The sequence below is a fragment of the Microcebus murinus genome, chromosome 32, assembly GCF_040939455.1.
Source record: "Microcebus murinus isolate Inina chromosome 32, M.murinus_Inina_mat1.0, whole genome shotgun sequence".
Taxonomy (NCBI): Eukaryota; Metazoa; Chordata; class Mammalia; order Primates; family Cheirogaleidae; genus Microcebus; species Microcebus murinus.
Window position 1 is genome coordinate 5,155,155 of NC_134135.1, and position 22,360 is coordinate 5,177,514.

General features: G+C 48.7%; 2 protein-coding genes across 3 annotated transcripts; one reads left to right on the forward strand and one right to left on the reverse strand.

Moving 5' to 3' along the window:
* Window positions 1-1,042: 1,042 nt before the first annotated feature.
* FPR2 (formyl peptide receptor 2) lies at window positions 1,043-9,267 on the reverse strand. The gene is made up of 2 exons (XM_012785557.3): window positions 8,987-9,267; window positions 1,043-3,315 (listed from the first exon to the last, which is right to left on the reverse strand). The coding sequence occupies exon 2, from the start codon at window positions 3,302-3,304 to the stop codon at window positions 2,249-2,251; it is 1,056 nt and encodes a 351-aa protein (XP_012641011.2). The 5' UTR covers window positions 3,305-3,315; window positions 8,987-9,267; the 3' UTR covers window positions 1,043-2,248.
* A 6,524-nt stretch (window positions 9,268-15,791) lies between these two features.
* LOC105882865 (fMet-Leu-Phe receptor) lies at window positions 15,792-20,728 on the forward strand. 2 transcript variants are annotated; one of them, XM_012785555.3, is made up of 2 exons: window positions 15,792-15,922; window positions 19,266-20,728. In XM_012785555.3, the coding sequence occupies exon 2, from the start codon at window positions 19,277-19,279 to the stop codon at window positions 20,330-20,332; it is 1,056 nt and encodes a 351-aa protein (XP_012641009.2). In that variant the 5' UTR covers window positions 15,792-15,922; window positions 19,266-19,276; the 3' UTR covers window positions 20,333-20,728. The 2 variants fall into 2 exon arrangements, with proteins under 2 accessions (XP_012641009.2, XP_075855160.1); XM_075999045.1 differs by lacking the exon at window positions 15,792-15,922 and adding an exon at window positions 18,676-18,694.
* The last annotated feature ends 1,632 nt before the right edge of the window (window positions 20,729-22,360 follow it).

Below are 22,360 nucleotides of genomic sequence, written 5' to 3' on the forward strand. Positions count from 1 at the left end.
TGGGAAATCCCATAATTTCTGCTCAATTTGCTATAAATAATATTGCTCTAAAAAAAGCTTATTAATAAAAAAATGAGGCATCCTCTTATGCACTGAAGTGATACAATCCTTGCATCTAATTGCTTAGAATTTATTCACATCTAGCTGGAAGGATGACTGAGAAATGTATTATTTTAGCTAAATAAATTGCCACCCACATTTGTTAATGAAGAAGGCAGGTGAGCATTGCATAGGCAGCTGGCAATCTTGACCAGAGCTTATACCTTTGGGTACTCAACATCTCACTCTACTCTTCTCCTTAAATAGCAGAAGTAATCTCATCCTTCCCAAGGGTGATATCCCCAAAGCTCTATTTTGGAGTTTCAGACTCAATCAGGTCTAGAAGTGTTTCTCTGTGGTAACTATCCCATAAGCTTAAAAGGATCCTCAGCTTCCAAAGACCCCAATACACAAAGATGCAGTGGGAATTGGGAATCCGCAAGGAAAATTCCCAGTGAAGAAAATACCAGGGAGGACGGAGTGGGCACTATGCAGTTAACCAAGGCCAGTGGGCAGGAAGAGGAAAAGTTCCTTGCCCTGGCAGTGGAGCCAATCTGAAAACAGTGCTTCTCACACCTAGGGGCACCTCCGTTCATGTCTCCTGGCTTTTGCCTCTTGTATTTTTTCCTTATTTTCTATGGCCACACATTAGTTGGACATTAAAGAGCACACATTTCTTGAGAACTTGAAAGCATTTGCAGGAGTCAAGAATGCAAATGAAAAAGGTAAACTGCTGTGCCTTGGAAATGCAAAGAACTTTAGGGGAGACATGAGGGAAAGGGAGAAGAAAATTGACTGATAAAGCAGTGGAGTGAGTGAGAGGCTTTGATATCAGGACCGGGTGCTACTCCTTTTGAGCTGGGTCTTTTGCTGATGCATCGGGAAAGTAAGTTACACAGTGAAGGACCATTTGCGAATGGCTGTTTGAAGAAAGCAGGGAAAGGGCTGAGTACTCTTGAGGTTTGATTTATTTAATATTTAAAAACATAGGCATGAGACAACATTTAGCCAGAGTCCTTTATTTGCGTTGGAAACTCAAAACCAGAGGTGTTCATGAAAATGTAAGCCACATGGGAATTTATCAGTATTGTGGGCTGGACATGGCCTGGGGATAATTGTAATTAGATATTAAAGGTTCCTCACTTGACACCTAGGTGATGCTATTGTTTTCGGAATCATTAATTCCATACGGATGTATCGAGTGCACATTACCTGCCAGAAAGTATTTTACACGTCAGGAGTGGGGATGCCTCAGCATGCAATATACACAAAATCCCTGCCCTCACATAACTTACATTCTCTTTATTTGAAAGAAATCACAAGTTCTGTACACAGTTATCGCAGTTTTATGCCAATAACTTTGACGGTTTCAATGAAATGGCCAACTGATGATGTAAATACAAGAATGCAAATAATATGATCATCCTAATGTATGTAGAAAATGCATTTGATAAAATGGAACAGCCATTCACAACTTTAAAAAAAGAAAAAGAAAACTCTTAGTAAACCAGAAACAGAAGAAAACTTCCATAGTCTGATTTTAAAAATAGCTACAAAAATCCTACAGCAGGCCAGGTGCAATGGCTCATGCCTGTTTTCCTAGCAGTTTTGGAGGCTGAGGTGGGAGGATTGCTTGAGGCCAGGAGTTTGAGACCAGCCTGGGAAATATGGTGAGACTCCATCTCTACAAAAGAAGTAAAAAATTAGCTGGGGTGGTGGTGTGCATGCCTGTAGTCCCAGCTACTTGGGAGGCTAAGGCAGGAGGGTTGCTTGAGTCCAGGAGTTTGAGGCTGCAGTGAGCTACGATGATGCCACTGTACTCCAGTCTGGACAATAGAGGGAGAGCCTGTCTCAAAAGAAAAAAAAACCTACAGCGAACATTTTGCTTTAGGGTGAAATACTAAAATCCTCCCCTTTATATGTACCATCTCATCCAAGCCTTACAAATTCCCACCACTCTTTGTTTTCTCTTGTGCTTGTTTTCTACCTCCACTTACCCCATGGTACAGGCTGAGGTTTAAAATCCAAAAATAATGCTAATAGCCTCCCTGTCTATTTCTTACCCCAAAATCAGGGGTACAAAAGTATTTTTCCTTAGTAAACACCTGAGCCACTTATACCTGAAGCTCGGTGTGACTCAGGTTAGATGCGGCTGGAGCTGGGATCAGGGTGGGAGGAGACAAAGCCCCAAAACATCTCTGGCACCTCCTCACAGTGCCTGGGACTCGGCCTCCGCAGGAGGGGGGGTAGAGCTGGCGGCCGTGTCGCTGGTCGGGGCCGAGTCCTCGGTGAGCGCCCTCTCCAGACTGGCGGGCAGGGAGTGGACCAGCCTCTGCCGGAAGTCCTGGCCCACAAAGACGTAGAGCATCGGGTTGAGGCAGCTGTTGAAGAAGGCCAGGGAGCTCGTGGGGTTAACCAGCGCGTCAAGGATTTTATACTGGCCCAGGAACAACATCTCTTTGAGCCAGACTGTGCTTAGAAGGGCAACCAGTTGAAAGGGGAACCAACAGACGAAGAAAGAAGCCACAACAGCAGTGAGGACCCGCAAGGGGCGGCTGGACTTAATCATGCCTTTTTTGTGGATCTTGGCAGCGATGAGCCCGTAGCAGACGGCAACGATGGACATGGGCGTGCTAAAGCCGACCAGGAACCGGATGACCCCTCTCATCGTCAGCATGGTGACGGCCACCTTCAGCTTCTCTTCCTTGGTGTTACCCCAGGACGCGAAGTTGAAAGTACAGTACGTGTCCCCATTCGCCGTAGTCACCGTGGTCAAGAAGATGAAAACTGGCAAGGTGAGGAGCAGAGCGAGAATCCAGGGCCCGAGGATCACCTTCTTGGCCAGCCCGACGGTGCGGTGGTTCTGGGCCCAGACCGGATGCAGGACGCAGACGCAGCGGTCCAGGGCGATGAGCGCGATCAGGAAGACACTGCCAAACAGGTTGACGTCCACCACGATGTGAACTAACTTACACAGGAACCAGCCAAAGGGCCACTTTTCTCTCATGGCCATGGAGACTATGAGGAACGGCAGGGTGGCGGTGAAAGAGAAGTCAGCCAGGGCCAGGTTCAGGTAGGAGACGGTGGTGACCGTGCGTGTCATCCGGAATCCAGCCACCCAGATCACAAGCCCATTGCCCAGGACCCCGAGGACAAAGGTGATCCCCAGAACCACCAATGGGAGGACCTGCAGAGCAGTGTGGCCAGCAGAGTCGTGGAGCTCCTCTTCAGATCCATTCAGAGGGGTGGAGAAGTTGGTGTCCATCGTGCCCACACCTGAAACACGTCAACAGCGGTCATGTCTCAGCTGTGGAGCCGTCCTACAGTATTCCCGTTCATAGCCCGCATCAAATTCCACTGCAGCTCCCACTCCTCCTGGGAGGCGGACTCCACCGAGCCTTGTCAGCTGCAGTACTATAAAATTGGCACTGTCTTGGAAATTCCTTTGGGAAGGGCTAGTTCTACCTATTCTTATAATTATGAACATGCATTCCAACTATCAGGTGGTTACTTTACCAGGAGGATTATGAGGCTCCTGTCCATGAGCAGAAGTGCTGAACTGAGGGGTGTAGAGACAACAGAAAATTGAGCACAGGCAGCTTCAGCATAGTAAGGAAAGTAGAAGTCAGGGCCAGTGGGTACAAATTTGCATCCACCCATGACTCAATGCAAAAATGCTGGCAGGCTCTGCAGCCTCTTTCAGCCCCAGGGTCTTCCAGGCTCCCACAGCTTGTCCTTTTCACTGTCAGAATCCTTGACCTATTGTCTGTCTATTTAAGTTGAAATTTAAGGGTTTGGCTCGAGTTTATAGTAGAAGAGAATCTTGAAAAGTTACCGGTAACATGTAGTAGTATGTTACATGCCATGGATTCTGGGCTGGAGGAAGCTGGCAAAGTTGGGGGGGCTGTCTCTGTGTTCCACCCGCTGCTTTTCATTATCCCTGTTGATATGGAGCCCTTCCCTGCTGGAGATGCAAAACCGCTGTGCCCTTCATATAGCTTTCGTGTTTTGTGGGATAAAGAGTATGAGAATTACAAGTTTTGTTAAAATTTGTGGGGTTCTTATTGGAGACCATGCATTGTGTTAATTGCTATATATGGGACCCAGTTCGGTCTATATAAGAGCACTATAATGTTTATTATTTCTAGTTTTCATAAGAATAAATTGATGTTCTGAGCAATTGTGAAATCTGCTCAAGGTCACTTAAGTGGTAAATAGTAGAAGGAGGTCTTCAGTCCAGCTTGGTCTGACTCCACAGCCCTCCTCGGCTCACCACTCATGACAGACGCTGCTGGCGCCCCCCCCCCCAGCACCCGTTCCTCATTCTGGATGTAACCAAGCCACAATTTTGTTTAGTCGCTCACCCTCCAGGAAAAGGGTTTCTCCTTCACCTTTGGGAGCAAGTACTGATTAGTCTACTTACTACTAACTGGAATCAATTTTGCTTTTCAATGGATTGCTTCAGAGGTAGGCACTGGACTAAATTCTGGACGGAACGCTGTGAGAAAATATCCTGAGGGGCTTCTGCTTTTAAGAACAAGAATCCAAACGTTAAAACCCTAGCCTCTGGACCAGGTCATGCCGGTGACTATCACATTCACTTTAACCCAAAGGTCTCTGTGACCCCCATGTCTACGCCACTTGACTCAATTTCCTTACACTATGGGCTGCGGGCTTTATCAGAAATATTCAGGGTGTCTGTTAAAATGCACATCCATGAACCCCACTCTAGAATCTCTGTGTGTAAAACCTAGGGTGATTTTCTATGGCTATGAAAATTTAGGAATCATCTCACCCTGGGCTATTTGGCCTTTTAAAGAGTAATAGCAATTACCTTGTTCACATTTGGTACTCTCGAGAGTATTGTGAGGCCGCCATTGTCACCCCTTTCTTACCAGGGGCAACCATGGCTCGGGAGTTTCAGTGGTTTTTTTCCAACATCAAGCCCCACCAGTCTGTGGAGGCAGCAAGATTTGGAAACCAGGCATAGCCCACTCCGAGCCACTGCCTTTGCCATGCTAGTGCACTGCCTTTGAAAGAGGTTCCCCACGGTTACCTGATGTGGTCGTACCACAGAAAGGTGACTTTTCTCCGTTTTTCCTTTACTCACTCCCTCCTTCTCTTCCAGTTTTCACCAGTCACTTTCTCTGAGGGTTTCTCAACCTTGGCACTACTGACGTTTGGGGCTTTGCCGTGTCCTTTGTCGCGAAGACTGCCCTGCACGTTGTAGCATGATTAGCAGCACCCGTGGCCTCTGTGTACCGGGCGCCAGTGGTCACCCTGCCTCCAGGAGTGACGACCAAAAGAATCTACAGACATTGTCAGGTGTCCCCTGAGAGGCAAAATCACCCCCAGTGGTACGTCATTGTTACGGTGTAGAGAGTTCTGGAGGGAGTCCTATTCTATTCTTATTTCTGACTCCTCCCCAATACGTTTTTGGTCAGTGACGTCTCTTTGAGCTTCAGTGTCCTCCTCTGCAGAATGAGGGTGACTTTATGGTTAAGTCTAACGTTCAGGTGAGGACTAAATGAGAGCAGACTGGAAGTCTTTCAGGCTAGAGCAAGTGAGTCTACACCCATAGGGACTCCTGGTCTTCACCAGGCTCTGGGCCGTGTTGTAGGGCTCGAACCTTACACATTGTAGGGCTCAAGGTCAGGACAAGAACAATGCTCAAAATGAGAGTGGGCACATCTTGAACGTCATCCCCACACCAAGAGCTTCTCCCTTTACCCTCACGACAGCTCGCCTCACAGGCTCTGCGGACAGCTTTGCTGGCAGCGCCGCGGCACGCTGGCCAACGCCGGGGAAACTGACCAGCGTTCAGCGTTTGTGCGTGCGAACATTGCACAGACCGGTAAGTTAAGACTTAGATCGGTTACACTAATTGTATGAAGCCCCCAGTTAGAGGGAGGTAGAGCCGGAATCTGAGCTCAGCCGGGCTGATTTCAGCAGAACTGTTAACCCTCTCCCTGCCATGTTCCCTCAGCCAGACGCAGGGCTTCGCTACCCACCCCTCAAGCACCCTGCAAGGCCCTTAGAAGATACGATGTACTCAGTCATGTCTAAATCACCGGTTTTAATGTTGATACAACATTGGAAAGATGAGTATGCAGTGACAGGTGGGGATGGGCCAACAAGGAGAAGTCGCAAAGTTACGAGTCCACTCTAGTTTTAAGGGGTGGAAAGAACCTGTGAGCTACAGATGGCGCCTGTGCAGACAAGGAGGGCTGCTTCCCGGTGAGCCCCAATATGTGCTCATCGCTGTACATTTTGTCATCTCCAATTACAACATCCTTCCTTTGGGACTAGTGCCATCATTATTGCAATACAGGAGGACACCACCCATTACATAAGGGAAGTGGCTTGCTCAGTGTCACAATTATTTAAAAAGGGATGCAGCTGAATTTATGACCACAAATGTCAAACTCAGCACTTCCTTGTCAGCTGACTCGATTTCTCCCACATATTTGCTTTAAAATATATATTTTAGTGCTTCTGTTTTCTCCACAAGCTACGTAACTTCCTCGGCTCATCCCACTTTCAGCCGATGTCCTGGACTGATATTTTACTGAGAAAATAGTAACAGTTAGATGAGAAGTTGTTGAGAAATTAGATGAGAATAGCCTTTCCCTCCCTAACCCTCGAATCCACCTGCTCCTGCCACAGTGAACGAGGAGCTCTGCTCACCCCAGTGACCTCCCTCCCGCCTCGGCTCTCCCCCCTCCCCCCCTCCCACAGACCTCCCTCCCGCCTCGGCTCTCCACCCCTCCCCCCTCCCACAGACCTCCCTCCTGCATTAGTCCTTTCTTTCCTGCCACAAAGGAAGAAACCTCAGGATTTTCTTTCCACAAGATCATTCTCACTATCATGTAAACATCATCATATCCCCTCCCTTTAACGTCCTCACCTCACTCTACCTCCCGAATCCACTCCGAGTTGACTTCAGTCCTCAGCCTCCCTGCCGCGCCCTCCTGACGCCCGTGGCCTGCCCGCCGTGGGACCCGGGGGACCCTTCTCAGTTCTCATTCTGATACCCAGTGCACGGGACCCAGTGGATCTCCTTTTCATTCTTCTAACACGTTTCCTATGCCACGAGATGACAAAATGCACACACGATCCACCCTCGGTTGCCTTATAGCTCACTGGCCACCTCCTTCAGTCCATCTGACTGACATTTTGGCTCTGAATTCAGGGCTGCTCCACAGCTTGTGCTCGGCGTCGCCCCTTCCTCCCTCTCCAGCCTTCCCACAGGCAGCAGCGCAGCCTCCTGGCTGAGCGGCTCGCTGTGCTCCAGGGACGCCGGCAGCCTGGGCCTCTCCCAGAGCTTCGCCAGACACGACCGCCGGCGTCTGGACGTCTCTCCCTGGGAAGCCGGCAGCACCCCACGCCTCACACCCCCAGCCAAACTGCCGACTGTCCCAAACTCCCCAACCTGCCACTCTCCCAATATTCTGTATCTATCTGAAGCTTAAACATCCCCCTGTCAAAGCTCCCAATCTAGAACTGATCTTCGATTTCCTTTTCTCTTCCCGGCCAATCCTGTCCAAGTCCTGTTGGTTGCATCCACGGGACACGCTGAGTCCACAGCCAGAATCACCTCCACTCCATTCCCTCCTCTGTGGCCCTTGTCAGGCCTGGACATTTGCACTGACCCTGCGAATAGCTTGTTCCTGGCCCTGCTGCCCCTCCTCTAATGTCCATTATCCAGACAGAGACACATGATTTATATATATATATGTATATATATTTGAGACAGAGTCTCACTCTGTTGCCCAGCCTAGAGTGCCGTGGTGTCAGCCTTGCTCACAGAAACCTCAAACTCCTTGGGCTGAAGCGATCCTCCTGCCTCAGCCTCCCGAGTAGCTGGGACTACAGGCATGTGCCACCATGCCCGGCTAATTTTTTCTATATATTTTTAGTTGGCCAATTAATTTCTTTCTATTTTTAGTAGAGATGGGGTCTCGCTCTTACTCAGGCTGGTTTTGAACTCCTGACCTTGAGCCATCCTCCCGCCTCGGCCTCCCAGGATGCTAGGGTTACAGTCGTGAGCCACTGCACCTGGCCGACAAATGATCTTTTAAAAGGAGAAATAAGATCATGACATTATTCTCCACAACACCTGCCAATGGCCTCCAAACTTCTGACTCAAGCTCTCCACGCACCCTTGGGTCTGCCCGGCAGCCCTTGGCCTCACTGTGCCCTCTCATCCGACACGCGGCTCCATTCTCAGTGCATGCCTGATTCCTTGAGCGTGCCAGCCCACCGCCACCTCAGGGCTTTCGCTTTCTGTTTCTGCTGCCTACAGTGCTTTTCCTCTTGAGCTCCCCACACCAGGCTCATTCTAAATATTCGTATTTCAGCTGCAATATCATGTCCTCAGAGAGGTCCTGCCTGGCCCACTTGCAAAGCAGCTGCAGTGGCCCGGCCTGTCCCACCAGATACCTTTCTTGTTCATTTGTTCATTCATTTTCCATCCCTAGTATGTAAGCTCTACAAGAACACCACGTTCTGTCAGTGCTGTACCTCCAGAGTAACACTGTCCGATAGTGACATAACGGGAGGCAGAAACTCGAGCCACATATGAGACTAACAACTTTTGAGTAGCCATGTTAAAAAATAAAGAGTAAAAACATTGGGGAAGATTAATTCTAATAACATATTTTATGTAATACTACATATCAAAAGGAATCTCATTGGAACATGTAACCAAAAGAAAAGTTATTAATGAGATAATTTAGCTTTTTTATTCATACTAAGTCTTAGAACATACCAAGTACACTTTACATTACAGCACATTTCTGATTAGACTAGAAATATAGCAAGAGCTCAAAAGCCATACATGACAAGTGGACCCCACACTGTGCAGCACTGCTTCTGAGTTTAGAAGGTGCCTGTCATCTAGTAGGCGCTCAAATAATAATTTTTAAATTGTCAGACCCCAACTTACCACTATATACGATCCTTTTCCTGTGACTGTTCTTGCCTCCTGTGCAGCAACAGAGGATAGAAGGGCTTTATCAGAGACTTGAGAAGGATGGGGAAGAGACAAGAAAACCAGAGCCAATCAGGTGACAGAAACTCTCACAGGAACTGTGAGCATGTTGTCAGCAGACTCTTCTTAGACACGTAAGTGACCAAATATTCCTTCACCTCTAACCTTCATGGGAAACAGTAATTCATCCCTCCAAAGATCAAGGGTTAAGGAATCTGGGAGTCCAGGCCTTTTGCTCTTCAGAGATTCAAGAAAATGAAAGAAACAATTACTGAGGTGAGAAAAATTAGAAGGAAGCAATAATAAACAAAGATGATGGTTAAGCAAAGCTCCTTTCTCTACTTGCGCAATACTTCTGACACCAAACGTATGGGTTTTTCCACGCCAAGAAGTTCTACAGTTCTCTGGGGACACCGGCTGGGTGTCACACAACTCAATTCTTTTGTGACGCTGTCTACCTGACTCAGTGTCAGATCCCACAGGTTAAAGGGCTCAGTCCGCAGACTGTCCTCACTGCAGACACCAGTCACAAGTCCCAGGTGACCACTCACACTTCTGACGGCCTATAAACCGAGTGTGCCCACGACTCCTTCCTCAGGCTGCTGCGTTGCTGGAATGGTGCGCAGAACTCAAGAAGACACTTCACTTACATTTCCCAGTTTATTATAAAGGACACAACTCGAAAGCAGCGAGGCGGAAGAGATGCCTGTGGGGGTATGTGGCAGGGGCCGGCCGGGGTGGTGCGTGCAGCCTTCACGCTTCTACCAGACACACACGCTCCCGGCGCCCCTACGTGCTCAGCAACATGGAAGTTCATCACGCCTTATTGTCCAAGAGTTTCTATAGAGCTCGGTCTCCAGTTCCCGTCTCCTCCTCCTGGGGGTCAGTCGGGGAGGCTGCTGAAAGTTGCAGCCTGTAACCCTTGGTCTTTCTGGTGACCAGCTCCATCCTAAGGCCACCTAGGGTCCCACCTTAAGTCATCTCATCAGCATAAACTCAGGTGTGATCCAAAGGGGCTCTTTATGAATAACAAGACATTTACAACACTCAGGAAATTCAGAGGGTTCTAGGAATTCTATAGAACCTTGAACAAAACCTAATATACTTCTTATTATACCTCAAAAGTGCTAAAACAAATAGTGACCAGCAACACAGAGAAAGGTAAGGAGGTGGATGGGAGAGGACATTTCATCCAACATTAGCACCGAGATTAGCCCCCTAGCTTTCTGGCCCTAGGAAGATAACTTGTGGGCCACTAATCTGAAGGGATGGGCTCTTTCTGAGGTTTAAAGCACCATCAGAATGTTCCAGAAAGTTGTTCAAATCCAAGGCATATAATCATGAAGAAAGATGGAGAGCCAGAAAACAAGAGCCTAAAGGAAAGAGATTAAGACAACTATTTTCTCTTTTCTCCCTGAATTGCTATACCAATAGAATGTTTACGGTGACTTTAAACTATGGGTAAATTAATTATGAAAAAAAATTTGAAAGGAGGTGGATTTTGAGTTTGAACAAGAACGGAGTTTCATTTTATTCTTCTAGCCCACCATCCTATTGATTTTATTCCAGCAGCCTTTTGAACATGACCACAGGATAGCTGCCACTGTACCAGACATCACATCCAAATGGCCCTCCAAGCCAGAAGAATGGAGACAGGCAGATAAAGGGACTCTAATCACATGCCTCTCTTATTTTATAAGGGAGGGAGATCTTTTCTGGAGTCTTTGCAAGACCTTTCTTTACTTGTCATTGGCAAGATGGAGCAACATGCTGATCTCTACATGAATCCGTACCCCTCCCCCCAAAAAGAAAGAGGGAGTGGGAGAGATAAAGGGAGGGAGAGAGAAAGAGAAGAAAGAAAATTAAAAGCGAGGTTGCCCTGATTGGCTTAGGTCAATCATGATTAATTTTCTGAGATGGTGGCACGTTGCCACTTGAGTAAAATGGAGTTTACTTGTCAAGGAAGAAGGGGTTGTGGGTATTTTATAGGTACGGCCTCTGCAGAGGTGGCCCCCCGCTGCTCCAGCACACATAGAGCTCAATGAGTCATGGGCTGTGCCCTGGAAAAACTGACGACCTGGGTGGAGAGATGCGAGGGCACGGTGCTTAGTCACTGCAGCGAGGGGCACGCGTAGGGACAGAGAGATGCCTGGCTCATTGAGGGATCCCCAAAAGGAACAACTAACTCAGGCCAACAGGGCCAGGGGCACTTCCTGGAAGATGTAACATCTAGGCTGAGTCTTAAAGACTGGGTAAAGAAAGAAAAAAATCGCATTCTAAGCAGAATTGGGTGAAAGGACACAGGAAAGGGGCCGAGACGCATTGGAGCACAGATGGTGAGGCGGACAACCATAGTGACGAGCCCGTAGAGGGTGTCAGGCCATCTCATGGAGGGTCTTGGATGCTAAGATGAATTTGGAATTTCTCCTTAAGACCATGAAAAGACATTTAAGCGGGAGAGGGACTTGTCAGGTGTGTCCTTCAGAACAAAAGAATTGTTCTAGGGGACTCTAAACAGGATGGATTTGGGCATGTTCCCAACTGGAGGCAGAGATCTTAGAGCAGAGATTGTTGCAAGAGAGCAAAGTGAACCAGGGCGTGGATAGTGTGATAGAAAGAAGGTGTGGTTTAGGGAGAGAGTGTCCAGGCTTGGTGCACAGGGCTTGGAGACGACATGGCTACGGGACAGAGGAAGAATGAAGGCTCTCTGTGCAACCCACGGCCCCAAACCACCGTTTAACCCTGCTCGTGGGTTGTATGGGCTGGGAGTTGGGAGGAGGCACAGAGGAGCTACTTTCCTCTACCACCAAAGACTCAGCAGTTTGGGGATGACTAGAGGGCTGGGGACCGGAGTCACCTGGAACTCCTTCACTCACGCGTCCGACACCTGGGCTGGAATGACTCTAGTGCTTCACTAGGCTGGGACCGCAGACTGTGCCCACGCCCACGTGTGGCCTCTCCAGCTTGGCAGGCTCAGAGCCATCAGATTTCTGGCATGAGGGGTGCCGTCCTCTGGAGCAAGTGTCGCAAGAGAACCAGAAGCTTCGTGGACTTTTTGACCTAGCTTTGACAGTTACATGGCATCATTTATTTTTTACCACATTCCACCAGCCCCACCCTGACTCAAGCAGAGAAGGCATAGACCCTGCTTCTCGCTGGGAGAAATGTCAAACAATATCGTGGCCATTTTCTTTAAAACCACTGCACTGGGGTAATGGGCAGATTTGGGGGCCATCCTTGAGATGGGAACCCGTGAGGAGAAGCAGACTGTATTCGTTCACTAGGGCTGCCCTGGGTCTCTTGAGTAATAGATATTTATCTTGAATAATAGAAACTCATTTTCTTATGGTTCTAGAGGCTGGAAGTTCGAAATCAAGTTGTCGGTTTCTTTTGGGTTTTCTCCCTGTGTCTTCATGACGTCTTCCCTCTGCCTGTGTCTCTGTCCTAATCCCTTCCTGTGAGGACACCAGTCAGAACGGATTAGGGCCCACCCTAATGAACCCAGTTAAGTTAATTCCTTCTTTAAAGATCCTACCACCAAATACAGTCGCGTTCTGGGGTACTGGGGGCAGGGCTTTGACCGCAGAATTGAGGTGAGGGGCAACATTCAGTCAGTGACACAGAGTGATGGGGCAGGTGGTGAAAGCAAATGCTGGAGGTGACCCTGAGTGGACAATGAGCCCAAGATGATGCATGTGGGGTCAAGGGCGGGTCTGAGCTAGAGACAGCCAGGTGGGAATTGTTACGTGTGGTTGGAGCTTTCAGCATGGATAGATTCACCAGAGAGAATGTAAAACAGGAGAGAAAAAGAGTTTTCTTCTAATTACTAAGTTATAAATAATATTCATGACACTGGAATTTATGCTGAATGCTTTGTATCAGTTATCTGATTTGTTCTGCTCTAAAAGGCCCTCTGTAAATATTACTCTTGATTCATGGGGAAGTGACAGAAACTTGGTGCAGTTGAATCAGGGCTCAAATCCAGCCTACCACCTCTTTTTGTATGGCCTGAGAGCCAAGAACAGCTTCCACATTTACTACTGGCTGAAGAAAGATCAAATGAAGAGTATTTTGCAACACATAAAAATTACATAAGAATGGAAAAACAAGCACCACATATACTCACCAGCAAACTGGTATTAACTGAGTAGCACCTAAGTGGTCACATAGGTACTACAGGAATAGGGTATTGGGCAGGGGGGAGAGGAGAGGGGGGCGGGTATATACATACATAATGAGTGAGATGTGCACCATCGGGGGGATGGTCATGCTGGAGACTCAGACTTGTGGGGGGAGGGGGGGAAAGGGCATTCATTGAAACCTTAAAATCTGTACCCCCATAATATGCCGAAAAAAAAAAGTGAAAAAAAATTACCCACTCGTGCTGTTTTAAATAAAGTTTTATTGGCACACAGCCATGCGCATCATTTACATACTGCCACGGCTGCGTTCATGCTATAACAGCAGGGCCCGGAGCTCTGATGGAGACACTGCGGCCTGCCAAACATAAAACATGAAAATGTTCGTGATCTGCGTTAAATGCCTTGTCCAGGCACAGAGCTAGAGCTGGGATTTCAGCCCGGCAACCTGGCTCCGCCGTCTCGGCGGGGTGATTTACTGAGAGGCTTTGCTGCTCACAGAGGCCGGTGCAGACATTCCCGCTGCCAGAAGGGTCAGGGTCTTGCAGCACAGGCAGGAATTCCCCCAACCCAGGACAACTCGAAGGGCCTTCCCCTTGGGCCTTACTCAGATGCGGCAGTGGAAGTCCATTTTGAGAATTTCCTTGTTTTCTTCACTGTGGTCACTTTGAGCCACACCCGTTTGCCTCTGTTCATCTTTGCAAATCGTGGTGTGTTAGTCATGGGCCATTTGGTAACCAGGAGCAGAGCCTCCTATGCTTTTTAAAGGGGTCTTACGGGAAACATACAAAGGCATCCCAGGAGCCTAGTTTCAGGAAGAATAGTCAGATTTCAGAAGTCTTCAAAATTTTCTGGCAATTACTGTCTGGGGTTCCTCATTTCTCGTTTTCTCCAGGGCCCTTCTCTATTGTCCATAATAGTGCTCTCTGCTATTCTCTTTATTTTAATTCTCCCACAAGATATTGTCTTTCTTGTCATTTTTCAATACATCCACACTTGTTATTCTTCCTCCCGTGAGAACCTTCTTAACTGTGTCTGTTAAGTACTACCCCAAAGAAACTTTTATAAAATACAAATTTGAGTATATCACAATTCTGTTGAAAAACATCCAATGACTCTCCATGCAATGACTTTCTTCCCCATCTTTCTGGCTTGGGCTGCTGTAATGTAAAGTCAGGAGCAATGGCAGCTATCTTGGAGCCATGAGGTGGCAATCCCCAAGGAGAAAGCCACCATATTAGGGGTGACAAAAAGTGGAAGAATTAAAATAAAAATGAATCTTTTTTTTTCCTGAGACAGGGTTTCACTCTATTGCCCAGCCTAGAGTGCCGTGGCATCACGATAGCTCACAGCAACCTCAAACTCCTGGGCTCAAGCAATCCTCCTGCCTCAGCCTCCTGAGTAGCTGGACTACAGGCACAGGCCACCATGCCTAGCTAATTTTTTTAATTTTTTGTAAAGACAGAGTCTCACTGTTGCTCAGGCTGGTCTCAAACTCCTGACCTCAGGTGATCCCCCTCCTCGTCCTCCCAGAGGTCTAGGACTATAGGCGTGAGCCATTACATTAGGCCTGAACATGGTTCCTCATGAAATTATTTAAATAGAACCTAACCTAGTTCTACCCACTTCCAAATTCATACAAAGTAAAGTATAAATATCATTTTTGGTTTAACACATTGACTGCCACACTAGAAAGAAATATTTTTACCTGGGGCCATGGAATTTTATTACAAAAATAGAAAAAAAAAACCTCCAAAAACAAAATGATCCTTTCTAATTTAATGAAAGATGTGTCATTTTTTTATTGTTTTCTGTGCATGAGTTATACATAAGTCACGTGGTGCTAGAATCAATTTTTACACAGCACACCAGTTGAGTTGCACGTGATTCATGACATACTTATTGAATTTATTTTGGAGAATTGAGTCTTCATATGCTTCACAAGGCTCTGGGCTCAAAATTAGCTTCCGGTAAATACAACTCACGTGGCAGTTAATGTGTTAAGCCATTGTTAGGTTTAATTGTAAATGGCTTAAAATTGAAAGCAGCCTTAATGAAACAAGACCTTGGGGATGCTGCTTTTAGGATACATCTGTGTCTGTATCCGCCTTCCCATGTCTCCAAATCACTCTGCTACTCTTGGATGATTTATGATACTTCAGAAAGAGCCTGCAAATGAGCTTCCACAGGCGTGGGGGGTCACAGGGGCAACCTGGACAGGGCGTGTGGGTGTGGAACGCTGTGTCTTGTCACCTCCCTCACCTGGTCTGCCCCCACCACCTCTCCTTGTGTCTTTCTAGTTTCTGTCTTTCTCATCTTCTTCTCTGCCTATTACTGCTCCCCTCGGGTTCTCCTCGCCCCAGTACCTGCTCCTCTCTCTACCTTGATGCCTGGAGAAAAAGTGGCCCTGGCCACCTGGATTCCTTGACCCTGGATGCTGAGAGGGTTGAACTCTGCATTCCACAGAGGACTGAGGATGAGGAAAACGGTCAGGTCCTGCAGTTCCTAGAAGGGCCCTGCTCTCTCCCCTAACGCCACTAAGACAGGTAGTTCACTGCCATACTTTTGGGGCCTTGGAGAATCACAAGGGGCTCTGGTTTTCTGTTTCCTGTTTCTAAACTGGCTTCAGTTCCGTTGCCCTTCCCCTGTCTCTTTTGGCGTCTTCTGTTGAGACAGTGAGAACTCGAGTCACTTTCCCCAGGAACCAGGACTCAGAGCTGCCCAGAGCGGAATCAGCTGGTGGAAGGTCCAGGTGAGAAGCATCCCTGGGGCTGGGGGACCGGACTCGGCCATGCTTGGCCGGCTGGAGGATACAGTCAGGACTTTGGAGTGGGTTGAAGAAGGACGTGGAGTTAAAGAATGATTTCTTTAAAAAATCATAAGGTTTTAGAGCATACTGGGGACTGATGGAAATGACAGAATATAAAAGGTTATATTAACGCTGCAGGAGAGAAGGGGTAAGTGAAGAAGAGAACTCCTTAAGTTGATGACGGAGTGAGTCTCGGAGGGCCAGCAGAGGGTAGGTCTTGGGCAGGACACTTGTTTTCTGGTCATTGATGTGAAAGCAGGGAACAGTCGTGCAGGAGCAGGCAGGGGGTGTGCGTGGTGGATTAGGAGGCAAGGGCATCAGCTCTGGGCACAGATGGGGCAGGAGGGGAGTGCGGAGCTTTTAGGAGAAAGCAGCAGGTCCTCGGCGAGTACTATGGGTCGTGGGGAGATGAATGTGACAGGTAGCAGTCGCCTTCCAGAGCAGTGGTGAGTGTGGACCCGAATGGTACGTGGGACCCATCAGCCAAATTCAGCTCTGTCCCTTCCCAAATTTGAAACATAGGCTGGTTTCAAAGGAGGGCTGGTCCCACCCAAGCTCTCGTTTCCTCTTCTGTCACAGAGAGATAGTGATTTTTAGTCCATGCTGAGGTTGCTGCAATCAGAGATAAGAAAGGTGAGGATGTGACACAGCGATTGCCATTTATAAGGAGCTCGGCCGACGCAGCCACTGCGGCTCGTACCGTATTGCAAGTCACAGGGCTTCTGCTCGGAGCCACAGTGGGGACATAATTGCACAGCTTTGCCTCTCCGGCCCGTCCCATCCTGTCGTTGCAGAATCTTTCTCATTCGTTGCAACAACCTTTTCGAATGGTTGCCTTAGAGCTTCTTGGGACAAACAGTCCTCGGGGTGTCTCTGTGGTTGAGCGGGGGCGGGGGGCTGGGGAGCAGACATCGCCAAGTTGTTTCTGGGATTGTAGAGTATCGAGGTTCCATAGAAATGTAAGCCACCTATGTAATTTTAAATTGTCAATTAGGCAATTTAAAAAGATAAGAAGAAACAAGTGAAATTAATTTTAATAAAATATTTTACTTAACCTTACATAGCCAAATTGTCAGTTCGACATGTAGTCAACATAAAAATTATTCTTCTAATTGTGTAAATTTATGGGGTATAAGCGTGATTTTGTTACGTGGAGAGGTTGCATACTGGTGAGAGCTTTTAGGGTATCCATCACCTGAATAACATACATTGCACTCATTAAGAAATCTCTGTCATCATCTCTTACCTTCCTCCAAAATTTATTAATGAGATAGTTAGTTCACATTTTTTCATACTAAGTCTTTGAAGTCTGATGGATGTTTTACTGTTGCAGCCCATCTCAAATCGTGCTAGCCACATCTCAAGTGCTTGAAAGCTGCGAGTGGTGGGTGGTTACAGTATTAGACAACTCATCTACTGGGAGAGTAGCAGGGCAGTGGCAGAAAGAGACCCCTGCTGGAATAATATTTGACAGCCTGGGCTGGGTGACTTTAAGTAATTAACTTACACCCTCTAAGTCTCAGTTTCCTCATCTATAAAATGGGCCTATTATAGAAACCTACCATTAATCAGTACATACTATGCGTCAATCACTGGCTCATGCTTTATGGTATTAACCCATTGCATCCTTATAACAACCATTTGAGGAAGGCTGCTGCAAGCCTTAGGGGAAAAGAATAGCTCTTGGCGAGAGGCTGACATATACTTTACATACCTAAATCCAGTGAAATCTCATACCAAACACATTGTTTTGAAGACAGAGTCTCACTCTGTCATCCTGGCTAGAGTGTAGTGGCATCATCATAGCTCATCGCATTCTGAAACTCCTGGGCTCAAGCGAGCCTCCTGCCTCAGCCTCCCAAGTAGCTGGGACTACAGTTGTGCACCACAATGCCCGGCTAATTTTTCTGTTTTTTGTAGACAGGCTTGTCTCGAACTCTTGGCCTCAAGCATCCTCCCGCCTTGGCCTCCCAGAATGCTAGGATTACAGGCGTGAGCCACCGCGCCCGGCCTGCAGCACATATTTGGATTGCTATTAATATTTCTATCATGCTCTGCTTCATCCCCAATAGAACTGAGCCCGTCCAGTGACGGAGAAGAGCACCCATCTGTTTGGCCAAATAATCTCAGGGACTAGAGTAGAAACGGATCTCCTGTCTGACTTCCTCTGGCACAGAATCCACAAGATGTAAACAGGATTACACATCTTCCGTTGCCACTCACTGACCCATTTGCCCTATCTTGGAAAATGAGCCAAATACTATGCCTTGCCTTTCACAAGGGCAGAGGAAAGGAGAAGCTTTCCTGACCCCGAAGAGAGAGGGGGGCAGGGTGTTGAGTGGAGAAGTCGCACGGTCCTCGACTAAGAGTCACGGTGGGCGAAAGTCAGAGCCCACGTCTGTCTGACACTGGGTCACTGAAGCTGTCTCTCACCAGTTTTCCGATATCCACACATCATTATTTTTTCTTTTGTAAATTTGTGGTAAATACACATAACCAGAAATTTACTGTTTTAAATGTGCAATTCAGTGGCATTAAGCACATTTACAATCCTTTGCATCTGCAACCAATACCTAGTTCCAGAACGTTTTCATCACCTCAAACAGAAACTCCACACCCACCAAGCGATAATTGTCCATTCCCTACTTTTCCTAGCTCCCACAACCACTAATCTGCTTCCTATCTGTGTGGATTTGGTTGTTCTGGATATTTCATGTAAGTGGAATCATACAATATGTGGCTTTAGTGTCTCGCCCCTTTCGTGTAGCACGATGCTTTCAAGGTCTGTCCGTGTTGTAGCATGTATCAGTGCTTCATTCTTTTATGGCTGAATATTTATTATTCCATTGTATGCACGGACGCCACATTTTGTTTGTTTATTCACGGACATTTGTGTCGTTTCCACCTACGGACTAGTGTGAAGAGTGCCACTATGAACATTTTGTTTGGGTGCATGTTTTCTCTACACGCCTTTTGTCCAATACTTTCCTCTTGGAGGGCAAAGGCCCTATCGCCTTCAGCCAAGTGGCCTACCCGGTAGGTGGCTCGCACGCCAGCAACTGTGGGAACGTGTGGCCAGATGCCATCTTGCCGCGCTCACCACGCTTGCCAGTTTACAGATGGGGGAGGAACGCCGGACTGTGGTGAGGGTGTTCCGGCTGGACTGGAGGCTCAGGGGAAGATGGGGGAGCTAGGAGCGGGAAAACGGGCAGGTGCGGAAGTGAGGGCTTAGGGAAATGGCAGGAGGGTGTGTAACTCAGGAACGGCTGTTGTTAAACTATTTCAGGAGTGCACAGGATGGAGGTGAATTCTTCTCTCCCAGCGAATGTGTCTGGAGGGCCTCACGCTGTGCCTGCTGGCTACCTTGTCCTGGATATCTTCTCTTATTTGGTGTTAGCAGCCACCTTTGTCCTCGGCGTCCTGGGCAACGGGCTTGTGATCTGGGTGGCTGGATTCCGGATGACACGCACGGTCACCACCATCTCTTACCTGAATCTGGCCTTAGCCGACTTCTGTTTCACCTCCACTCTGCCCTTCACGGTGGTCTCAAAGGCCATGGGAGAACACTGGCCTTTCGGCTGGTTCCTGTGCAAGCTCATTAATACCATAGTGGACGTCAACCTGTTTGGCAGTGTCTTCCTGATCGCGCTCATCGCCCTGGACCGCTGCGTCTGCGTCCTGCATCCGGTCTGGGCCCAGAACCACCGCACCGTCGGGCTGGCCAAGAAGGTGATCCTCGGGCCCTGGACTCTCGCTCTGCTCCTCACCTTGCCAGTTATCATCCGCCTGACCACTGTGGCTGACAAAGCGACGGGGAAAGTAGTCTGCACTTTCAACTTCTCTCCTTGGACCAACGACCCTGCGGAGAAGCTGAAGGTGGCCGTCACCATGCTCACGCTGAGAGGGGTCATCCGCTTCCTCGTTGGCTTCACCATGCCCATGTCCATCATCACCGTCTGCTACGGGCTCATCGCCACCAGGATCCACAGACAAGGCCTGATGAGGTCCAGCCGCCCCTTGCGGGTCCTCTCCTTTGTCGTGGCCGCCTTCTTCCTCTGCTGGTTTCCCTACCAGCTGGTGGCCCTCATCCTCACGGCGCGGATCCGCCAGGCCCTGTCCGGCATCAGCGCGGGCTTTCAGAGAGCCGTGAAAGTGACGAGCTCCCTGGCCTTCTTCAACAGCTGCCTCAACCCGATGCTCTACGTCTTCGTGGGCCGGGACTTCCGGCAGAGGCTGGTCCACTCCCTGCCCGCCAGTCTGGAGAGGGCGTTCACCGAGGACTCGGCCCCGACCAGCAACACGGCCGCCAACTCTGCCCCCCCTCCTGCGGAGGCCCAGTCCCAGGCAGCCTGAGCTGAGTCGAGACGCTGAGCCCCCCTTTCCGGCCTCCGCCGCCCTCAGTTATACCAAGCCACAGGCATTCCTTGCTTATCTTCCGGTTGCCCAATTACAAACCAAAGAATCTTTGAGCCCACCCATAACCTGTTAAACCCCACTTCAAGATGTCCTGTCTTTCCAGGCCAAACCCATGTATGTCTTCCATGCATTGATTTATTTCTCACCTGTAATTCCTGGCTCCCTAAAACCAAACTGTGACCCAGCTGTCTCTGGCACATTTTCTCAGGACCTCTTGAGAGCATGTTACCTGGGCTGCAGTCACACACACTGGCTCAGAATAAACCTCTTTAGATTATTTTACAGTTTGGAGCTTTTTCCGCATTAACAAATAAATATGTTCATGTCCTTCTATTTCTTTGTATTCCCCGTTTTCTTTATGCCTTTGGCAAACATGTTCCTGAGACAGCCACTGGCATTATCTGATAATCTTTAAAAATCTCAAAACATCCTGTGTGTCCTGTCACATGATAAGAAATATGTATTTGGTCTCCACCCTGGGTCCCTGACACAGAACTCCTAAAACATTCATGATTTCCTGAGTGGTAGGTGCACCTTTGATTATAATATTTGTTCTTAGTTTCAGTTCCTGACACAAGAGCTTCTAGGACCCTTGGAATCTCTGGATGATGAGTCTTTCGTATGCTAGCGAGATGACTGGTGGCCAGGGGCCCCTAGATAGCTTCAGATGGGGGCTGGTCCCCAGAAGGAGCTGGACCCCAGAAAGGTCCCCTCGAGCTCCACCCGCTGAGCTCCGGGAAGGGTAGAGGTGCTGGAGACTGGCTCCATCACTCACAGCCAGTGGTTTGATCTCCCACGCCTGAGCAATGGAGCCTCCCTAAAAGTCCCAAATAACAGGGTTTGGAGACACTCGGGGTTGGTGAACACGGCCACATGCCTGGAGGTATTGGGCCCCAACTCCTGCAGTTACAACAGAACCCTCCTGACCCTCTTGACTGTTCATTTATATCTTTCATAATATCCTTTATAATAAACTGGGAATAGTAAGCAAAGTGCTTCCATGAATTCCGTGGGCCATAATAACAAATTATTGAACCGAGGAGGGGTGGGGGGCCCTGATTTGTAGCCAAGTCAGACAGAAGTGTGGGTACCCTGGGGACCCACTATTTATGATTGGCATGTGAAGTGTGGGACAGTCTCGTGGGACTGAGCCCTTACCCTTCGGGGCCGGCTGATTCTGCAGCAAGGTCAAGTTCGTGCCACCCGCCTCAGGGATCCCTCCCCACGCGCAGAGGGCGGTGGGTCGCAGGAGCCTGGACAGGAGTGGAGTGTCCACATCTGGACTTCCAGGAGGCTCCCGCTCACCCCGGTGGTGCTGACACTGTGACCCCCATCCTTAGCTGTTTGGAAATCGGGAGAGACCCTAGTTCCTGTTACTCAAGCAGCCCCCGCCTATTTCCTCTCCTTGTTCCTCAATTCTGTTCCTTCGGAAGTTCCCGGAGCTCGAGACAGTCTTCATACATGACCGCAGTCACTCTGGGAAACGCCACGGCAGAACTGCATTAGGAAGTGCACCTGGGTCAGAAATAAGTCCACGAGGGGGAGGGAAGTGGGGCCCAGCTCAGGGGTTCCTCGGGGGGAGCGCTGGGACCCGGATTCCTGGGACTGAGGGCTTCATCTCTTGGAGCCTCTGTCTTCTCATTTGTAAAATGGGCATATGAGCAACCCCTCCCACGCAGGACTGTCTGCACAATGAAAAGAGACAGAGTTTATTTCTCCACAGGAACGCGATGAGCAAGTCACAGGCACGCGCGGCGTGGACGGCCTTGCCGACACGACACTGGGTGAGAGAAACGGGGCGGGAGGAGAACGCCCCGCATGATTCCATCCCTGTGAGCTTTAGGAAGGGGACCACCCATGCGCACTAGAGTCGGGACATGCTTAGCCTCGCCGTGGGGCAGGTGACCGAGAGGGTTCGTGGGGGTGTCCCGCGCCTTGATCCTGGCGCTGGTTCACTCACTGGGC